The sequence below is a fragment of the Mustelus asterias genome, chromosome 4 (genome assembly GCF_964213995.1).
Source record: "Mustelus asterias chromosome 4, sMusAst1.hap1.1, whole genome shotgun sequence".
NCBI lineage: Eukaryota > Metazoa > Chordata > Chondrichthyes > Carcharhiniformes > Triakidae > Mustelus > Mustelus asterias.
The window spans coordinates 60,812,287-60,834,291 of record NC_135804.1 but is presented as its reverse complement, the minus strand read 5'-3'; the positions used below and the strand labels follow the sequence as shown (position 1 = coordinate 60,834,291).

Genomic DNA, 22,005 nt, shown 5'->3' with positions numbered 1-22,005 from the left:
AAGGCCTTGTTTCTGCTGAGGGTTTGTGTCTAATTTCTTAGCTTCTTTCCTTGAGCCTTCAGTCGCCATCTCTTGGATTAGTATTGTTCCCGATTGAGATGGACACCTGGGACCGGAATGGGGGTAACATGTCCCATTACTAAGCCAAAGAATGACTCCCATCTTTGAAGATGGATTACAGGAATTTGTTAAACAAATAATAGAACAATATCTTTCAAGTTGGAAAAAATTATTGGGGATCCACTGGTACGATGTCTTGTGCATTACAGTCTCTACTCCTTTGCAAATCTAGCCTTCTGATAATTATGGAAGGCTATCAAGATCTAACTGGCTCTAGACTAGGTTACAACCTGAATGAAATTTGAGCTGCACTGCTCCATTGTGCATTAATGATGAACAATAGTGCAGCAATGCCAAGTCTATGGCAGGCACACCAACCTGTTGTTCAACAAAGTGCACTCCAGGGCCAAGGATTCCAGAGAGAAAATGCTGGAATGCAAAAATGTTGGAAGGTGTTGCCAATTCTTTTTAAAATTGATATTGCTGTGTTCGAATCCCACCATGGCCTCACCCCACTCCATTTTTGAAACCCCTTTCAACCCTCCAATCTTTGCACCCCTCGATTCTTCGCTTACCTGCTTTTGATGTATAAAGGGGGCTCACTGGGCTGTACAAAATGAGAAGAAATTGGAGAATTGGGCCACTAGCTAAGTACTGTGAGAAGGTATGAGATCTATTCCATGACCGTGTGTTCCCAGCAGACAGCCCATTCACTTCATGCATGGAACGGGTTTGACTCAAGTCATCCCACCAGCTGACATATCAGCACATTCACTCTGGAAAGAGTGTCCATTGGTGAATCATTGGTCACAGCTGGGAATGTAGACTGTTGTAAGTTGTTAATGTGAGTTAACGGAGGCGAAACTACTCAATACCAGGAAGTGGACAAACAAGTGTACAGTGAGGAACTCAAACACAGCTTTGAATGTACATCAAGTCACAGCACAAGCTGCTCAGTGTCAACTCCCTATCCCCAAGGCACTGACTGTTATTCAGTACAGGCACTCTTTGCCAAGTGTCTAAATAAAGGATACAGGTTAAATATCCAACCAAATATTACTAAGGCCCTGCCACAAGCTCTGTTCTTTGGAAAGCATTTTCATCCCACTTCCTGCCTTGAGTCTGAACCAGTCTGTTCCAGCCACATATGAATAGAATAGAATAGAATCCCGACAGTGCAGAAGGAGGCCATTCGGCCCATCAAGTCTGCACTGACCGCAATCCCAATGGGCCCTATCCATAATCCCATGCATTTACCCTAGCTAGTCCCCCTGATACTAAGAGGCAATTTAGTAAGGCCAATCAACCTAACCCGCACATCTTTGGACTGTGGGAGGAAACTTGGGCACCCGGAGGAAATCCACGCAGGCATGGGGAGAATGTGCAGACTCCACACAGTGACCCAAGCCAGGAATTGAATCGGGTCTCTGGCACTGTGAGGCAGCAGTGCTGACCACTGTACCACCGTGCTGCTCCCACTGTGCCAGTGTTGCCATATCTGTGCCATCAGTAAGACTGCCTCATTCCACCTCAATTATATCACTCCCTGCTTCTGCTGCTGCAAACCACACCCATATAAACTCTAAACATAACCATCCCAATACATTCCTATCTTTCACACTCCATAACCAAGCTCACCCAAAACTCTGCCACCCATGATCTAATGTGCACTCAATTCCCCTTCACGTATCAACTCTTGCTCACTGACCTGCATCGGTACCCAGTTTAGTAACACCCTGCTTGTAAAATTTCCATCTGTTTTCAAATCCTTCATGGTTTCTCCCTATCTCCAGTGTCCTATTATAACCCTCTGAGATAGCTGTACGCCTCTTAGCCTCAAGCCTGTCCCAGAATTGAATTGCTGAATTGTGATTATGCCTTTAGCTGAACCTCGACACCACTATTTCCTCCTTTTAAATACTTCTTAAAACCAAGCTGTGAAGCTTGACCAAGCTTTTGGGCATCTGTTCAATATCTTCTTATGTGGTTCAATGCAAAATATTATTTGTAATATTTGTTAATGCACCTGTGAAACTGCTAGGATGTTCGACTATGTTAAAGGTGCAACATAAATACAAGTTGTTGCCATTGAACCATAGAGGGCATCGCTGGACATCTAAACGTGCATCTCCTGGTAATGGACAGGTATAAGGAGCAGAAACCTGGATTACGTTAATCTGCTTAACCCAAAGGTTGATTGTAGAGCTGGGAATGTATGATCAGCCCCTGTGGACAGATTAGGAGTCTTACCCAAAAACTGACTCGGAATAGTTTAGTTACAGGTTTCCTCGAACTGAGGCACCAAGGGAACTCCAGCTTCCTCTCTGCAGTTAGGTCACAATTTTTAAAATTCATTCAGCAAATGTAAGCAAAACTGCCCATCCCTTACTGCCCATCCTAGTTGTTCTTGAGAAGGTGGTGGTGAGCCAACACCTTGAATAGCTGCAGTCCATGTGGTGTAGGTACACCCACAGTGCTGTTGAGGAGGGAGTATTGAGGATATTGAGCCAGCGACAGTGAAGGAACGGCGATATATTTCCAAGTCAAGATGGAGGCTTGGAGGGGAAATGAAGTTACTAGTGTTCCCATGTATCTGCTGCCTTTATCCTTTGGGTTTGGGAGGTGCGGTTAAAGGTATCTTACAAGCTGTTAACTCTATGATAAATACAGATATCAGAATAGGAGCCACAGTTAAGATATGATACAGTGCTTCACAACTGTAACTCCTTCTCCATCAAACAAGCCAAATAACTATGACAAAATACTGCAAATAACAAGTTTTATTTTAAACGACATATTAATCAAATTGATCGGAATCCGAATGTCAATCAAATTTTGACTCATTCAGAACATGAATCATAATCAGTCTGAATGTGAATCTGAATCAAACTCAAATTCAAACTCACTTACGTTTAGAGTTTATATTTTGAATCGTTCAGAATCCAAACCTGAATCAACCCGAGTCGGGCTCGTTCAGAGCACAGAACTGATTGGTAATACAAACCTAAATATATACAGTACTGAGCCAGACACCTCGCTGCAGCAGGATCTCATAACAATAAATAAAATGTAATATTTAAACATTACAAATACCACTGTTTGTATTTAGAAAACAACTCGTTTTAAACTAGTTTTCTCAACATTGACTCAGGTGAATTGTAGCTTCTCGTTGCCCATTGACTTCCAATAACTTCGCCAAGTGGCTATTCTCCATTTATAACTAGCCAGGCAGTCAGTTGTTTGAATACACGCAGCATCACAGGGAATTATTTTCCTCACCCAACTCAGAGGAATTGATTAGTCGGCAATCAGGAACTCTGACTAATTATTCCTGTCTCTGTACACAGGGATCAATTGCTAACATCCATACATGGTCCTGCCTTGGATCAAACTGCAGAGGGTGCAAATTGAATCTTAACGTTATACAAATTAGCAACCCGCTTCCTTTGCCAGCTGAGCCATGTCAGGGAGTGGGGCCAAAAAATTAGCCTTCATATGAGGGAGGCCTTGAAGTGGGTACGTCTGCTTATAGTCAGAAATTAACAGCAGCTTTTAGTAAGAAGAGCCATCCGTCACAGTACCAAGTACTTCTGAAGTATTGGCCATCAAGCCTGCTTATACATTGTGTGAAGGAAGGGCTGGACACACACAGCAATTGGGATGGCAGGGATCCAGGATCTGTGAATTAAGCTCCTCTTTGGATTCCTAATGTAATATAGAAAAAAAAGTAACTATTGCTGAACTTGCTCAGAGAAAATCCTTTTCTGGGTTTTAAAATCTAATTCTATTTTTGCATCCTCCCTGTTTTCCTGCTTCTTTGGACACATTAATGTGTGCCAGTGTACAGCACCATCACTGTGGGACACAGTGATGTGTGCCAGGGTACAGCACCAAGTCTGTGGGACACAGTGATGTGTGCCAGTGTACAGCACCATCACTGTGGGACACAGTGATGTGTGCCAGGGTACAGCACCATCTCTGTGGGACACAGTGATGTGTGCCAGGGTACAGCACCAAGTCTGTGGGACACAGTGATGTGTGCCAGGGTACAGCACCAAGTCTGTGGGACACAGTGATGTGTGCCAGGGTACAGCACCAAGTCTGTGGGACACAGTGATGTGTGCCAGGGTACAGCACCAAGTCTGTGGGACACAGTGATGTGTGCCAGGGTACAGCACCAAGTCTGTGGGACACAGTGATGTGTGCCAGGGTACAGCACCAAGTCTGTGGGACACAGTGATGTGTGCCAGGGACAGCACCATCTCTGTGGGACACAGTGATGTGTGCCAGGGTACAGCACCAAGTCTGTGGGACACAGTGATGTGTGCCAGGGTACAGCACCAAGTCTGTGGGACACAGTGATGTGTGCCAGGGTACAGCACCAAGTCTGTGGGACACAGTGATGTGTGCCAGGGTACAGCACCAAGTCTGTGGGACACAGTGATGTGTGCCAGGGTACAGCACCAAGTCTGTGGGACACAGTGATGTGTGCCAGGGTACAGCACCAAGTCTGTGGGACACAGTGATGTGTGCCAGGGTACAGCACCAAGTCTGTGGGACACAGTGATGTGTGCCAGGGTACAGCACCAAGTCTGTGGGACACAGTGATGTGTGCCAGGGGACAGCACCATTGCTGTGGGACACATTCATGAGTGCCAGTGTACAGCACCATCTCTGTGGGAAACATTGAAGCCTACCAGCCAATTCACCATTCTCCCAGCAAGAGACTGTGAAGGAAGAAGCAATCAGGAGATATGAAATAATGGATTTGGCAGTTGAGGTGAGGTTATGCTGAAGTCAGGTGTTTTCTATATAGAAAAAAAAAAGTTGTTGACTAGGTCATATTGGCCCTTGAGTGGGGAGGGAATAAGGAAGAAAATGTAAAGCCAGATAACCAGTCCTCCTCACCACCACCAATCCTAGCGGCATGTCAGGCAGCCCACATTTGGGAAGCATCACGATGCCCTCCACAGATGAACAGTCGGTCGACATTCACCATCAAAGTTGTTACCTGGAACCACACGTGGCACTGCAACCTGGTAAAGATAGCAATACATTCAGGAAGGATGGGAAGAAAACTGCAGAGTAAAATTTTAAAAATTGCCTGGGAGTGATTGCAATCATTTCTTGGGGCAGGTTAGAAGTGTCAAAAGGACTCTTTCACAGAGTATCAACACAGTGAAGCCTGATCACAGTGTACATCTTCAAGACAGAATAAAAACAAGGTTTTAGTGTAACACATAAATTTCTCACTCTACGCCACAGTCCCTCACATCTTACTTCATCAAATCCAAGTAATGTATGTTAAATTAATGGCAGCGTTACATTAACTGCACCAGAATTAAAAGCGAAGAGCTGGATATTGAGCCTTGAGATGTTACATTTAAAGTCATGAACCACAGCACTCAGTCAGTTTCAGATCCTGGTTTCGGCTGCAAGGGAATGGGTCTCAGCTATGTCCTTCATGGTCCACACATCTGCTTCATCATTCGGTCTCATTCAAGGAGTCCGAGACAGGTCCACTCCCCCAAGTACTTAGCCTGAGTCTGGGGTGATTCAGCTGGAGCTGCTCGATGTCTGCAAGCAGCAGCCCGCCACACATGGAGACATCCAGACTCCTCAGCCACTTGCACTCCTGCATGAGGACCTCCAGTGCCCTGAGGAGAAACAATGTGACGGAGATATGACAATCACAGGTATTGTATTACACTGGATCTTACAGCACACAAATAGGTCTCAACAGGTCCAAACGAGAGTTTATGCATCAGGCGAGCATCCTCCCGCCTTCACTCAATTTTCTTAAACATCCATCCCCAAATGTTCTCTGCCTCAACTATTCCATATTATAGCTCAACGTCACCATTCTCTGGATAAAGGAGTTTCTTCAGAATTCCTGACTGGATTTATGAGCAATAATCTTACATTTATGACTAAGGGCCCGATTTTACCAAAATTTCGTGCCCGCTTTCGGGCGCGAAATCGTGGTAAAGTTGGGCGTCGGGCCTAAAACGCGGTCCAGACCCGACCCAAGGCCAATCGCGCCTTTACCAACGGCCGATCCGGGCGCCGATCCGGCCAGCGGGCCGATTTAAATGTATTTGCATGCATTTAAATCGGCATAATGAAGCCCGTGCCCAACTTACCCAAGGATTCCCACTTTACGAGGCTCCGATCCGATCGGCGCCTGCACATTTACCGTGTTGCTGAATTCAAGTCCGATAGGGCTTCAACTCAGCAACTGAACCGCCGAATCATCCCCGACTACCCTTCGCGGACCACATCCGCGAACCACCCCTGCAGCCCACGCCCCCCCCCCCCAATCGGACCACCCTGGGACGCAGGCCCCGCCAGCAGCAACCCCCCCCCCCCCCCCCCCCCCGCCGGGATCAGACCCCCCGGGCCCCCGACCTACTTTGATCGCTGGTGTCCGTCGAAAGCATCTTGCGATCCTGGATCCTGGCCTTGCTCTGGGGGTCCTGATGGGTAGGATGACGTCTCTTCATTGCGGGGGGGGGGGGGGTAGGGGGGATGTGACATCTCTTCCCTGAGGGGGGGGTAGGGGGGGATGTGACATCTCTTCTCTGAGGAGGGGGGGTAGGGAGGGGGGATGTGACGTCTCTGCCCCTGGGGGGGGCGGAGACATCAAATCCCCCCCTCACCACCCCCCCCCCTCAGGGAAGAGATGTCACATCCCCCCCCCCCCCCCCCCAGGGAAGAGACATCACATCCCCCCCCCCCCCCCTCAGGGAAGAGACGTCACATCCCCCCCCCCCTCCCACCAGGGAAAGTCAAAGGCAGAGCAGACAGCAGTGCTGTCAGCGCTGCCTTTGACTTTCGCGCTCGGGCGCGCTGAGTGCTGGTGACTTCGAACTGCGCATGCACAGGTCGGTGCTCCGACAGATGCAAATGCGCTAGGCCCCGCCCACTGGACCCGCGCCAAAAAAAGGCGTATGGGGGCGCTGGAGCGCGGCTGCCGGGCGCAGGTCTGATTTACGACCGCACCCGGCACTTAGAGCCCATTTGGTAAAATCGGCCCCCAAGTTTTGGACTGATCCATAAGTGGAAACAGGCAGATTTTAAACAATTAAGATTTCCCCTTCTCCCCACTTTCTCTCTCTGGAATTTAGCCCCAGTGGCCCCTTCAGCTCTCTCCAATGATCATTGTTTGTGAATAAACTTTGCCTCACATTACAGATTATTTGGTCCAGAGGTGGGAGAGGGCAAAAGGAGGAGACATTGTCCTGTGCTCACAAGAGAAAAAAGGTGTCAGCTTGGGGTCAGCGGTAGGGCCATGGATAATTTTTGTCTCCCTAAGCTAGTAATGCTGAACCGAACTGTTAGCACCCTGACTGCTGTCACTGCTGACTGCACAGACTGGGCCTGAATTTGCGGCTTTATTGAGCTGCTTTTAAAGAGGCTAGAAAATCCTGCTGTAAAAAATGTAGAAATGACAATGTTGAAGAAAAAAGCTGATTAAATGAAAGAATAAAATATTTGCATTTATATAGCCCCTTTCTCGGCCTCAGGACATCCCAAAGAACTTCACAGTCAATGAAGTCCCTTTGAACTGTTGTCACTGTTGCAATGTAGGTTACGCAGCAGCCAAGCTGTGCATAGCAAGATCCCACAAGCAACAAAATAATGATCAGGTCATTGGCATTTTTAACCTGATGGAGGTTGAGGAATAAATATTGCTCAAAACACCAGGAAGAACTCCCCTGCTCTGCTTGCAGCCATTGGAGAGGTTTAATCTCTCATCTGAACAGCAGCAGCATCTCTGACAGTGAGGCATTCCCTCAATAGTGTACTGGAAGTGTCAGTCAAAATTTTGTGCTCAAGTGTCTGGAGCTGGGCCTGAACGTCCTCTCTCAGAGGCAAGCAAGCTAACCGAACGGGCCACAGCTGAACTCTTTGCCCTGTACAGACCCTGGCCTTTGTGCACCAGATCATCCAGAATATGGCATGAATGAAATCTAATCTCAATTTGGATATGGCAGAGTCCCAGATACTTCATTTTAGTTAGCGGAAAGCGGATTTCCTACAGAAGCAATTCAAAAAGAGCTGGTGCCAGGCCAGATTAAAATAACTTACTGGTTGGTGATTTTATCACAGCAGGAGATTTCGAGATTTGTCAGCCTCTTCATGTGGCTTGCGGCAGCCATCATCCCTTGGTCAGTCAATTGACCACAGTGGTTAAGGGCCAGTCCCTCCAGGCTACGACAGTGCGCTGCAATGGAGATGACACTCTCGTCTGTTATCTCACGGACCATGCTCAGTGACAAAGTTTTTAGTTCCTGAAAGCGGATTTCCTACAGAAGCAATTCAAAAAGAGCTGGTGCCAGGCCAGATTAAAATCCTTCTTTTGTTTAAATTTACAAATCTTTCCCTGAATTATTTCTCACATACATTAACTGGCCTCTCCTCAGCTGCATAATGAACAGACACAGGGCACCTGACAATTATGACACAATAGTGGTCATAGAAGTATTTTTGTATTTGTTATGCTTTATTGAATTCTCTGGAGCTGGTTGTGGTACATACCACAACCAGCTCCACACCACTGCAACTTGATTCTGCCAGAAATGAAAAGTATAGCACTCATTCTGTAAATAAACTGAGGAATGCCAGCTGGTTTTGGATGTGGGTAAATATAAGGTAATAAATGTATTGAGAGAGAACACAAAGAACGCATTTACACAATAACGCAACGGTTTAAGGGAAAAGATCAGATAATTCTGAATGTCAGATTAATGGAAGTCATTGACACAAATTCAAAGGGATCAACGGACTATCCCACCCCAATACAGAACATCCACAAGACCAGATTTAGAGAATAGTGCATTATAGCAGTGAAAGAAGGACTGATAAGAATGGATAAAGATCAGCAAAGAACAGAAACAGTTCTGACATTTTATTCCAAGTCACCAAGGGAAATGCAGCACGAGCACCAGGGAGTTACAGGGAAACATTGATCATTCTATTGTCCCTGTGGCACAGAAATCACATTATGCCACTTAGTGTTGAACTGGTTTGTATTTCAATCCTTTTTTTAGAGGACACGTACCAAATACTGTACAATAATAAAACTCAAGACAGACTAAAAATTAAATGATTTGATTCCCATAGAACAGTGAACTCATGGAATAAACTTGTAGCAAAATCAAATATTGCTCTGCACTTGACTTCATCAAGAATAAACCGGTTCAGCACTTGATTCGAATTAGGATGCAAATGAGAAGTCCAAATGTTGAATGGGACACAATGAAATATGTGTTACTGGCACAGTGGGAACACTTGATCCAAAAGAGTTGTAATCACCAGGAAAGACAGTGGTCAGCTGAATAGCCAGAGAAAGTGTAAATGATGGACATTGGGAAACTTAGGCCTACTTGTGACATTAATAAATAAATTAAACTTTAAACTTTATGCTTTTCTAGTGCAATTATATCCTTTCTTAAATAAGGAGTCCAAAACTGTACAAAGTATTCCATACATGGTCTCACCAACACCCTATTTTTATATTCCATTTCCCTTACAATAAATATCAACATTCTATTTGCCTTCCTAATCATTTGCTGTACATGAATACTAACTTTGTGATTCATGTACCAGCACACTTGGATCCCCCTGTAGTACCGAGTTCTGTAACCACTCTATTTAAATAATATTCACCTTTGCTATTCTTCCTGCCCAACTGGGCAGGTTCACATTTTCTGATGTACTCCAACTGCAATTTTCTTTGCCCACTTACTTAACCTTTCTGTGTCCTCTTCACAACGTAGTCTCCTACCTATTTTTGTGGAAACAACAGATTCAGCAACCATATGTTTGGTCCCTGCTACCTGCAAGGTGGTGGAGACGGAGAGGGGGATCCACTTCAGTGCTGATCAGGGTGCACTTTAAAGATGGAACTCTGATCTCTGTGGAATATGTGTATGTAGATCCGGCCTTGCCAGCTCTATCAGGCCCAGTCCCACCAGAGTGACGACGTGAACCCCACCCACTCATTTTGTTTTATTCAGTGGGGCTCAGGATCTGGAGAGAAAACTGGGCTGATCAGCCGGAGAGTTACACACTGGTTTTCACTCTGAGCCCGACACTTCGAAAAAAATTGGTAAGATTCTGCCCTATATCTCAATCTTTAGATCTATCTCACTATCACAGTAATGTCACCCTTAATTGTTACGTATGCGGGGTGTAGCCCCTGTAAGAGGATGAATCAGGTGACCCGGGTGTGGGGTAACCGACCCGGGAAACCACTTCTACAGCCATTTGAAGGCTGGAATGCAAGAAGTACAGTTCTTCAATAAATCCTATTGTTCCTGTGGCTTGCCTTTGGTGTGACTTCTTTGGAGCTACCTTTCTGGTAGTCTCAGACTTAACACTGGGAATGGGAATCGGTGCCTTGGTTCCACAACCGTGAGGGTGGAGCGAGGATTTTCATTTTTCTCCGCACTGGATGAGTGAAGGACCCACAGCAAGTACACTGCTTCGGCAGGATGTTCAGGACCGCGTGGGTCCCACAGTAAGCCTCAGACAGACAGTTGGGGAAGGAAACTTGTACTCGGACTTGGGTGCAGCGACAGAATGACTCATTACAGAGCTACTGATCATGGGGGACAGGGGGCCAAGTGAGGAGTCTGGTGGTTTTCAATGAATTGTAATCGGCAGCCAAGAGTCAGGGGAGGAGGAACAGGCTTAGGGCCTAGCCATGTGAAGGCGGGAAACCAGCCAAGAGTCATGGCAGGAGGATCAGGCTTAGGGGCTAACCATGTGAAGGCGGGAAACCAGTCAAGGGTCAGCTCAGGAGGAGCAGGCTTCAGGCCTGGTCGTGCTAAGGCAGGAAACATTTCCACTGCCTAGGCAAAATGGCGGGAACGTTTGGGACCATCGGAGAGTTCCACGAGGGGACCGAGGTATGGTCATCTTACATAGAGAGATTCAGTATTTTCATTACAGCAAACAAGATTGAAGATTACCTCTTTGTCCCAGTATTTTGAGTACAGTGGGCAGTAAAACCTTTGGAATCCTGAAGAACATACTGCAGCAGAGAAACCAGCTGATAAACCATTCACAGAGTTGTGCAAGTTATTGAAGGGACATTTCGCACCACAACCATTGCAAATTGCGGAACGCTACAGGTTTTACAAGCGGGACCAACTGGAGGGTGAAAACATTATTAAATTTGTCACAGCTCTCAAAGGCTTGGCAGAATTTTGTGATTTTGGAGCTTTCCTTCAGGAAGTGCTGCGAGTCCATCTTTAATGTGGGTTACTACAGGAAGAAATTGTAGGTTGTTAGCAGAGGAGCATTTAGATTTCAAAAAGGCTTTCAAGATCACAGTATCCATGGAACAGGCTGCCACAGAAGCCTCACACTTAGGTACGAGAGCAACAGTATACAAGATGGTAGATGCCCCAGGAAATCAATCAAAGGCCGAGGAATGTCAGTGTGGTAAAAAGGGCCACACTGGGACTGGTGGCTGGATGAGAGGAGCTCAATGTTGGAACTGTGGGAGAACGGGTCACTTTGTCTACAATTGTAGAGCATCGGAGTCCCAGGAAGGGACAGAACAGAAGCGACCAGGCCCCACAACCAGGAGGAAGTGGCGAGTAGCGACTGTTGAAAGAGACTAGAAATTGGCAGGATCCGCAGGTGAAAAGGAATTTATGGAGAGATTGAAATTTAAACTGAATGTGCTGTCAGTCCATGGTGATGCAGAGCGGTTTTGGGCAATGCCCAAACTGGAAGGGAAGATGGTGAGGATAAAGGTGGAGACGGGGGCAGTAGTGTCGTTGATTCCGGAGTCCATATATAAAGAGAAACTGAATCATCTTCCCTTGAAACCCACGAATATTGTTCTGAGAACATATACAGATCAGGTGGTGTCTTTGAAGGGTTTTATATCCACCAAGGTGCAGCTGATGGACCAGTGTCCACTCTTCCCTTGTACAAAGTTCAGGAGGGCTTGGATGAAGAAATCGAGACTGAATTGGGAAGTGGTAAACAGACTTACGGAAGCTCGTTTGGGCCTGGATGAAATATTGGGCAGATACCAGGAGGTGTTTAATGGGGGAGATGAAAGATGTGAAGGTGAATATACGGTTGAAACTGGGAGCTTGCCCCAGGAACATGAAAGCCCAGCCAGTACCATATGCAGTTAGACCCAAGGTGGAGGCTGAACTGGAGAGATTGGTGGAGTTGGGAGTTTTGGAACCAGTGGCCATGAGTGAATGAATGGGCCACCCCTCTGGTCCTGATCATGAAGATGATGGATCCATGAGACTATGTGTGGGCTTTAAAGTTACAGTGAACCCAAACTGCATGGAACAGTATCCATTACCTCTCATCAAGGATCTCTGTAGTGGCCTGGCTGGGAGGGTGGTAAAAAATTCAGGAAGGTGGATCTTTCCCAAGCGTATCTGCAAGTAGGAGTGGCTGAGGATTCACAACCATTGTTAACAATTCTCACCCAAAAAGGATTGTTTCACTACAAGCGACTATCCTTGGGAATTACATTGGCTCCGGCCATTTTCCAGAGGGCAATGGACTAAATTCTAAGTGGTCTTCAGAGGGTGCAGTGCTTCGTAGATGACATATTAATCACAGGTGTCAGCGATGAGGAACATTTATGTAATCTGGAAGAGACACTGAAAAGGCTGCAAGAACACTGTCTGCAAATTAGGAGAGACAAATGGGAATTTTTCAGAGACTCAGTGGAGTACCTGGGCCATGTCATCGACGGTGAAGGGTTGCATAAGGTTCTGAAGAAACTGAGAGCTATCATGAAGGTGCCCAGACCGGGGAACGTGTCACAGTTGAGGTCCTTCCTGGGGTTGATCAATTATTATGGTACATTTATGCCGGATCTAGCGATGGTATTGAAGCCTCTGCATTGACTACTGATGACAGGTCAGACATGGCAGTAGACGCTGAAATGTGAGAAGGCTTACCAAGCGGCAAAGGCGCCATTGAAGGAGTCGGGGGTGTTGATACACTTGAATCCAAAGTTACCTATTCAGCTGGCATGTGACGCATCACCATATGGTGTGGGAGCAGTTCTCTCCCACATGATAGACAGTGGGGAAGATTGACCCATCGCTTTCAGGTCGCAATCACTTTCTAAGTAGAGGGAAATTTTGCCCAAATTGAGAAGGACGCACCGAGTATCATTTTGGACTGGCGAAGTTCCACCAATTCCTGTATGCCCGAAATTTGTCCTACTAATAGGCCACAGACCACTCACAAGAATTTTGGGTCCTTATTCAGGTATTCCATCAATGGCAGTCGTGAGATTGCAAAGGTGGGCCTTGATCTTGTCAGCTCATTTGTATGAGATCCGGTATCGACATTTGAACCAACACGCCAATGCCAACGCGTTATCGAGACTGCCTTTGCCAGGGAACAGAGAGGAGTCTGAAGAGACGGTGAAGATAATGTATTTTTCACAAGAGAATAAAGTTCCGACTACAGGTGCAAATGTTTAGCAAGCCACAAGAAAAGACCCCATACTGAGTCGAGCAATAGACCTCATCCAGAGGGGAATGACTTATCACAAGGACCCAGAATTGATGCGCTATTTGAACCGACAACGGGAAATGTCGGTACAGGATGGCTGCTTGTTGTAGGGTATGCGGGTCATTATCCCGACCGCGTTGAGGAAAAAGGTGCTGGAGCAGCTGCACCAATGGCACCCTGGGGTGGTACAAATGAAGGAGGTGGTCAGGAATTATGTCAGGTGGCCAAACATTGATGCTAACATAGAAGAGAAAACAGCGTGTGTAGCATGCTCCCAAATTCGGAAAGCACCACCAACACCGCCATTATATCCTTGGGTATAGCCAAAAGAATCATGGAAACATGTCCATATCAATTTCGCTGGGCCAGTGGAAAATGACTACAACAGAGGCGACGCTGGACAGGCTTGATGACATGTTCGCCAGGTTTGATTTTCCGGAGGAAGTGGTAAGTGACAACAGGTTGCAATTTGCATCGTGGGAAATTCGAAGAGTACATGGAACTGCATGGCATTCAGCATGTAAAGTCTGCACCATATCATCCGGCGATGAATGGTCTAGCGGAGTGGTTTGTGCAGTCGGTAAAACACTCCTTGGAGGCGTCAAAGGAGGAAGTGAAACCAGTTTTTAAATATGTATCGAAACACACCACATGCAGCAATAAAATGCCCTCCCATCCCCCCGGCAATGTTGATGATGGGAAGACAACTATGGACAATGTTCGATTTACTGAGGCCGGAAGGGACCAGGTGAGTGGTGGAGAGGACATAAGAGAGGCAGATGGACTGGCGAGCCAAACATGCAAAACTGAGAACCTTTCAAAAGGACAAAGTAGTCCTAGCAAGGAACTATGTGTTGGGGAGGAAGTGGGTTCTGACAATAATACTAGCCAAGACTGGACCCCTGTCCTACACTGTGGAAACGCAAGTGGAGACATGCAGACCAATTACTAGTAACACCATATCAAGGAGTGGAAACACCAGCGGGGGAGATGAAGACGGTTCAGCCAGAACTGGCAGAGGTTCCCGTGGAAGGAAGCAGGGGACATATGGTTACACCTTTGGCTGATGAGCAGAGAATGCCGGTAGTAGTGAATGATGATGTATGCATGGAAGAATCATCGGAGCCACAATCGCGGGAGAGGGGCCAAAGGCTGGTTCCAGCTCCCAGGAAACAACCTCCACAGAACCGTTGGCCTCTGGACTGACTGATCATGTCTATATAACGCCAGATGAATGTTATTACTGTCTGCAATGTGCAAATAGTTAATTATTATTTCTGGAGGGGGATTGCTATTTAGAAAGGAGGAGTGTTATGAATTCGGTCCATATATAAAGAGAAACTGAATCGATGAATCGCGCGCCATATCCTGTTCTTATGATTATTGAACAGGATATGGCGCTCGACTCATCGATCGGCAGTTCCGATGTGCCACAGCGAAAAACCGCACCGACCCCCTCAGAAGACAATCACAGGACACGGCGAATAGAGTACCCTTCGTCGTCCAGTACTTCCCCGGAGCGGAGAAGCTACGACATCTTCTCCAGAGCCTTCAACACATCATCAATGAAGACGAACATCTAGCCAAGGCTGTCCAATCACCCCCACTTCTTGCCTTCAAACAACCGCACAACCTCAAACAGACCATTGTCCGCAGCAAACTACCCAGCCTTCAGGAGAATAGTGACCACGACACCACACAACCCTGCCACAGCAACCTCTGCAAGAAGTGCCGGATCATCGACACGGATGCCATCATCTCACGTGAGAACACCATCCACCAGGTACACGGTACATACTCTTGCAACTCAGCTAACGTTGTCTACCTGATACGCTGCAGGAAAGGATGTCCCGAGGCATGCTACATTGGGGAGACCATGCAGATGCTACAAACGGATGAATGAACACCGCTCGACAATCACCAGGCAGGAGTGTTCTCTTCCTGTTGGGGAACACTTCAGCTGTCACGGGCATTCAGCCTCTGGATCTTCGGGTAAGCGTTCTCCAAGGCGTCTTCACGACACACGACAATGCAGAATCGCTGAGCAGAAACTGATAGCCAAGTTCTGAACACATGAGGACGGCCTCAACTGGGATCTTGGGTTCATGTCACACTATCTGTAACTCCCACGACTTGCCTGGGCTTGCAAAATCTCACTAACTATCCTGGCTGGAGACAATACACATCTCTTTAACCTGAACTTAACCCTCTCTCCACTCACATTGTCTGTACCTTTAAGACTTGATTACCTGTAAAGACTCGCATTCCAACCATTATTTTGTAAGTTGAGTTTGTGTCTTTATATGCCCTGTTTGTGAATACAACTCCCACTCACCTGATGAAGGGGCAGTGCTCCAAAAGCTTGTGGCTTGTGCTACCAAATAAACCTGTTGGACTTTAACCTGGTGTTGTGAGACTTCTTACTGTACTTACCCCAGTCCAACGCTGGCATCTCCACATCAGGAGGGTTGGTAAGCAGAGAACAGGATTTAAGATAGCTCGTTAAAAGCAGAGGGAAGTCGAAGAGAATTTTTTTTGTTGCACAGCAAGGTTTGATCCAGAATGCACTGTCTGAGAGAGTGATGGAGGCACATTCAATAATAACTTTGGAAACAGAAGTGGACATGTACAGGTGCTTGAAAAGAAAAAAAGTGCAGCACTGTGAAAAAGGTTAAGGGATTGGGACTAATTAGGTCTTTTTTTTTCAAACAGTCAGCATAGGTACGATGGGTTGAATGGCCTGTATTGCAAAATTCCCTGATTGAATGCTTGTATGGGCAATTATTTTATCAACTCTATTCCATTCTCCAGTGTATGGTCAATACAGATATACACCCCAGCTTTAACATTGCCCTGTGTGGTGTACCCTGGTTATGCTGGCATCTGTTAGTTTTGTACATGCAGTCAAACAGAGCTCCTTAAGACATGTCAATGCTCTCAGTGAAGCTCCTTCTTTCTCTTTGGAAGGCTCCGTGTCAGATTCCATTATGATCTGGGGCTTTTCATCCTGATATTTGGGAGAAGCAAAAAATTCCAATTAGTACAGGTCCAGCTAAACTTTGGCTCATTATTACCCTAGAAAGAGGGAAAAAATAATATGTTGAAAAGTGTCACTGTTCTAAGCTTCATTCAATCAGCACATTCAAACAGGTCACGATTACTGAGAATTACATAATATTGACAGCAGAGGAACAGGCCATTTGGTCCAACGCTTTTGTACCAATGTTCAATCTTCGCACGAGCCAACGCTGCTTCACCTCACTCTATCCACATAATCTTCTAACTCTTTCTCCTTCATGTATATACCTAGCTTCCTCTCATCTATGTTACTCACTTCAACCACCTTCTTGTGGTAGCAAAATCCATATTCAAAGCACCACTAATATTTATAATAATAAAATTCCCATATTGATTCATAATCCTGTACTCCTGTGAAATTAAAAACCTAGTGATCTTGAAACAATGGAGAATCCACAACTCTTTCAAGTAGACGATTCCAAAGCTTTACAAGTTTCACTGAAGAAATCTCTCATCTCTTGCTACATGACTGACACCTTGGAGGTTATTTTCCAGCCCCGTTACGCCCAGTGCAAAATCCGCTATGCTGGGAAAATCCATTGAGAGACCTAAAATGGGATTCACGCCAGGCGCAAATCAGTTTGCGATGTTCTCAGGCCCTTCCAAACTGACGCAATCATGTTTGTGCCCAGTGAGTGAATGAACCTGATTACCATGGGTTTAAATGTAGTTAAATATACAAAATCAGCTGAACGCCAAACCTTCAGGGGACGTCATATGTTCCCATCCACCAGCCTGATGAGATGACCACATGGCAGGCTCAGAGACCACTGTAGCCCCAGGCTGGTTGAGGACATGGCAGGCAGTACCAACCTGGCAGTGCCAATCTCTTTGTGTCTGCCACACAGCTTGCATTCCCACCTAGCTTTGTATCATCAGCAAACTTAGATACACCATTATCTGTCTCTTCATCTAAGTCATTAACATAGATTATAAATAGCTGAAGTCTCAACACTGATCCTTGCGGCACTCCACTAGTTGCAGCCTGTCAGCGAGGGCAGCACGGTGGCACAGGGGTTAGTACTGTCACTGTCTGTGTGGAGTTTGTACGTTTTTCCCCGTGTCTGCGTGAGTTTGCTTTGGCTGCTCTAGTTTCCTCCCACAGTCCGAAAGACCCGCTGGTTAGGTGCATGTTAAATTATCCCTCAGTGTACCCGAACAGGCGCCAGAGTGTGGCAACTAGAAGATTTTCACAGTAATTTCATTGCAGTGTTCATGTCAGCCTACTTGTGACACTGATAAATACATTTTAAAACTAAACTTGAAAGTGGCCCATTTATCCCCACTCCGCTTTCTGTCCATTAACCAATCCTCAATCCATGCTCACAATTTAACCCCAACTCCATAAATCCTTAACTTATACATCAACCTTTTGTATGGCACCTTATTGAAAGTTGTTTGGAAATCCATGTACACTACATCGAATGGTTTCCCTTTATCTACTCTACTAGTTACATCTCAAACAAATTTGTCAAACACAATTTCACTTTCATAAAACCGTGCTGATTTTGTCTGATTTTCTAAGTGCATTTTTTAGACGCTCTTAATAATAGGTTTTCCTGATGATGTGGTGGATCATCAAAGGATTGATGATCAATTCAAATGTCTGATCTTGAATTAAAAATGTTCCTGGCTTGCTTTCAGTTTTACAAGATGCTTTTCTTTTATATCTGCAAGAAAAGAATATATGCAGAAGCACGAGGAGAGTGAAAAGGCGGCGATGAAAATCAGACCATCTAGAAATCGACAATGTCAGTCAGAACACTTGGAAAGCTGGAGGCAAAGGGGCAAGTGGATGCTTTTTGCACTGAGGTTTAAGAAGCAGCTTCTAGCCTCCACATGGTATCCAGGGCTGTTAGCCTGAGCACAGCATCCATCAAAGTTGTGTGTGAAGACTGGCTCTCACACAACAGGTGCCACAGTAGATTCACAAGAAACTAAAAGCAGACCTTCATGTCCAGCTGGCAGTTGTCACTGGCTACGCTCAATCCAAGCAGCCCCCTATCTGTGATCTCCTTACACCAGCCAAGGCGCAGTGCTGTCAGACCCTTGAGGTAGTTGGCGATGACGTAAATGCTGAAATCGGTGATGTACACACAGGAGGTGAGATCCAGTTCCTGCAGGTTCTCCCGTAGGATTGTCCCCATTGAGAAAACACAGCTATCCTACAGAAGTTAAATGAACACATGAGTGAGCAATATTATCAACCTAAAACCAGCCACAGATTTACAATCACTGCTGTAAATTTAACGTTTGATTAGAATTTCCCCCTCGCCATTTCAATGTATTATTACCAGAGCACAAAACTTAGTTGTACTTTTTGGAAAGAAGTAAGTTGTTCCAGGTAGAAACATGAGGTACTCCAAGTCGAATTGCTGGTCAGGGCCTGTTAGTTATTTTCTCAATGTCACTGAGCTGGAATTCCCTACCCAATGTCACTGTAGAAGCACTATCACCATACAATAATGCTTGCCAGCAGCCTTCACTGGGTAATGAAGCACAAAAGGGCAGCACAGTGGTTAGCACTGCTGCCTCACAGCGCCAGGGACCCGGGTTCAACTCTGGCCTCGGGTCACTATCTGTGCGGAGTCTGCATGTTCTCCCCGTGTCTGCGTGGCTTTCCTCCGGGTACTCCGGTTTCCTCCCACAGTCCAAAGATGTGCGAGTTAGGTGGATTGGCCATGGTAAATTGTCCCTTAGTGTCAGGGGGATGAGGAGGGGATACGGGGATAGGGTCTGGGTGGGATTGTTGATGGTGCAGGTTTGATGGGCCAAATGGCCTCCTTCTGTACTATAGGGATTCTATGATTAAAAGGAGCATCCATCCCCAACTCTGGAATTTGGCAACACAAAAAAAGGGCTGAAAAGCCACACTAAAATTAGCTCCTCTCCCATAAGAACATAGAACAGTACAGCACAGAACAGGCCCTTCGGCCCACGATGTTGTGCCGAGCATTATCTGAAACCAAGATCAAGCTATCCCACTCCCTATCATCCTGGTGTGCTCCATGTGCCTATCCAATAACCGCTTAAATGTTCCTAAAGTGTCTGACTCCACTATCACTGCAGGCAGTCCATTCCACACCCCAACCACTCTCTGCGTAAAGAATCTACCTCTGATATCCTTCCTATATCTCCCACCACGAACCCTATAGTTATGCCTCCTTGTAATAGCTCCATCCACCCGAGGAAATAGTCTTTGAACGTTCACTCTATCTATCCCCTTCATCATTTTATAAACCTCTATTAAGTCTCCCCTCAGCCTCCTCCACTCCAGAGAGAACAGCCCTAGCTCCCGCAACCTTTCCTCATAAGACCTACCCTCCAAACCAGGCAGCATCCTGGTAAATCTCCTCTGCACTCTTTCCAGCGCTTCCACATCCTTCTTATAGTGAGGCGACCAGAACTGCACACAATATTCCAAATGTGGGCTCACCAAGGTCCTGTACAGTTGCAGCATAACCCCACAGCTCTTAAACTCCAACCCCTGTTAATAAAAGCTATCACACTATAGGCCTTCTTCACAGCTCTATCCACTTGAGTGGCAACCTTTAGAGATCTGTGGATATGGACCCCAAGATCTCTCTGTTCCTCCACAGTCTTCAGAACCCTACCTTTGACCCTGTAATCCACATTTAAATTAGTTCTACCAAAATGAATCACCTCACATTTATCAGGGTTAAACTCCATTTGTCATTTTTCAGCCCAGCTTTGCATCCTATCTATGTCTCTTTGCAGCCTACAACAGCCCTCCACCTCATCCACTACTCCACCAATCTTGGTGTCATCAGCAAATTTACTGATCCACCCTTCAGCCCACTCCTATAAGAACATAAGAACATAAGAAATAGGAGCAGGAGTAGGCCATCTAGCCCCTCGAGCCTGCCCCGCCATTCAATAAGATCATGGCTGATCTGACGTGGATCAGTACCACTTACCCGCCTGATCCCCATAACCCTTAATTCCCTTACCGATCAGGAATCCATCCATCCGCGCTTTAAACATATTCAGCGAGGTAGCCTCCACCACCTCAGTGGGCAGAGAATTCCAGAGATTCACCACCCTCTGGGAGAAGAAGTTCCTCCTCAACTCTGTCTTAAACCGACCCCCCTTTATTTTGAGGCTGTGTCCTCTAGTTTTAACTTCCTTACTAAGTGGAAAGAATCTCTCCACCTCCACCCTATCCAGCCCCCGCATTATCTTATAAGTCTCCATAAGATCCCCCCTCATCCTTCTAAACTCCAACGAGTACAAACCCAATCTCCTCAGCCTCTCCTCATAATCCAAACCCCTCATCTCCGGTATCAACCTGGTGAACCTTCTCTGCACTCCCTCCAATGCCAATATATCCTTCCTCATATAAGGGGACCAATACTGCACACAGTATTCCAGCTGCGGCCTCACCAATGCCCTGTACAGGTGCATCAAGACATCCCTGCTTTTATATTCTATCCCCTTCGCAATATAGGCCAACATCCCATTTGCCTTCTTGATCACCTGTTGTACCTGCAGACTGGGCTTTTGCGTCTCATGCACAAGGACCCCCAGGTCCCTTTGCACGGTAGCATGTTTTAATTTGTTTCCATTGAGATAATAATCCCATTTGTTATTATTTCCTCCAAAGTGTATAACCTCGCATTTCTCAACGTTATACTCCATTTGCCATATCCTCGCCCACTCACTCAGCCTGTCCAAATCTCTCTGCAGATCTTCTCCGTCCTCCACACGATTCACTTTTCCACTTATCTTTGTGTCGTCTGCAAACTTCGTTACCCTACACTCCGTCCCCTCCTCCAGATCATCTATATAAATGGTAAACAGTTGCGGCCCGAGTACCGATCCCTGCGGCACGCCACTAGTTACCTTCCTCCAACCGGAAAAACACCCATTTATTCCGACTCTTTGCTTCCTGTCGGATAGCCAGTCCCCAATCCACTTTAACACACTACCCCCAACTCCGTGTGCCCTAATCTTCTTCAGCAGCCTTTTATGGGGCACCTTATCAAACGCCTTTTGGAAATCCAAAAACACCGCATCCACCGGTTCTCCTCCATCAACCGCCCTAGTCACATCTTCATAAAAATCCAACATGTTCGTCAAGCACGACTTTCCCCTCATGAATCCATGCTGCGTCTGATTGATCGAACCATTTCTATCCAGATGCCCTGCTATCTCCTCTTTAATAATGGATTCCAGCATTTTCCCTACTACAGACGTTAAGCTGACCGGCCTATAGTTACCCGCCTTTTGTCTCCTTCCTTTTTTAAACAGCGGCGTAACATTAGCCGTTTTCCAATCAACCGGCACTACCCCAGAATGCAACGAGTTTTGATAAATAATCACTAACGC

General features: G+C 46.2%; 1 protein-coding gene across 1 annotated transcript in view; it reads right to left on the bottom strand.

Moving 5' to 3' along the window:
* fbxl9 (F-box and leucine rich repeat protein) overlaps window positions 1-22,005 on the bottom strand; it is a 44,738-nt gene that overhangs the window by 7,370 nt on the left and 15,363 nt on the right. The window contains exons 5-8 of the mRNA XM_078212017.1: window positions 18,606-18,821; window positions 16,445-16,585; window positions 8,152-8,369; window positions 5,596-5,717 (exon numbers count right to left, since the gene is read on the bottom strand). Of these exons, the coding sequence (XP_078068143.1) occupies window positions 5,596-5,717; window positions 8,152-8,369; window positions 16,445-16,585; window positions 18,606-18,821 (697 nt within the window). The remainder of the gene's footprint in view (window positions 1-5,595; window positions 5,718-8,151; window positions 8,370-16,444; window positions 16,586-18,605; window positions 18,822-22,005) is intronic.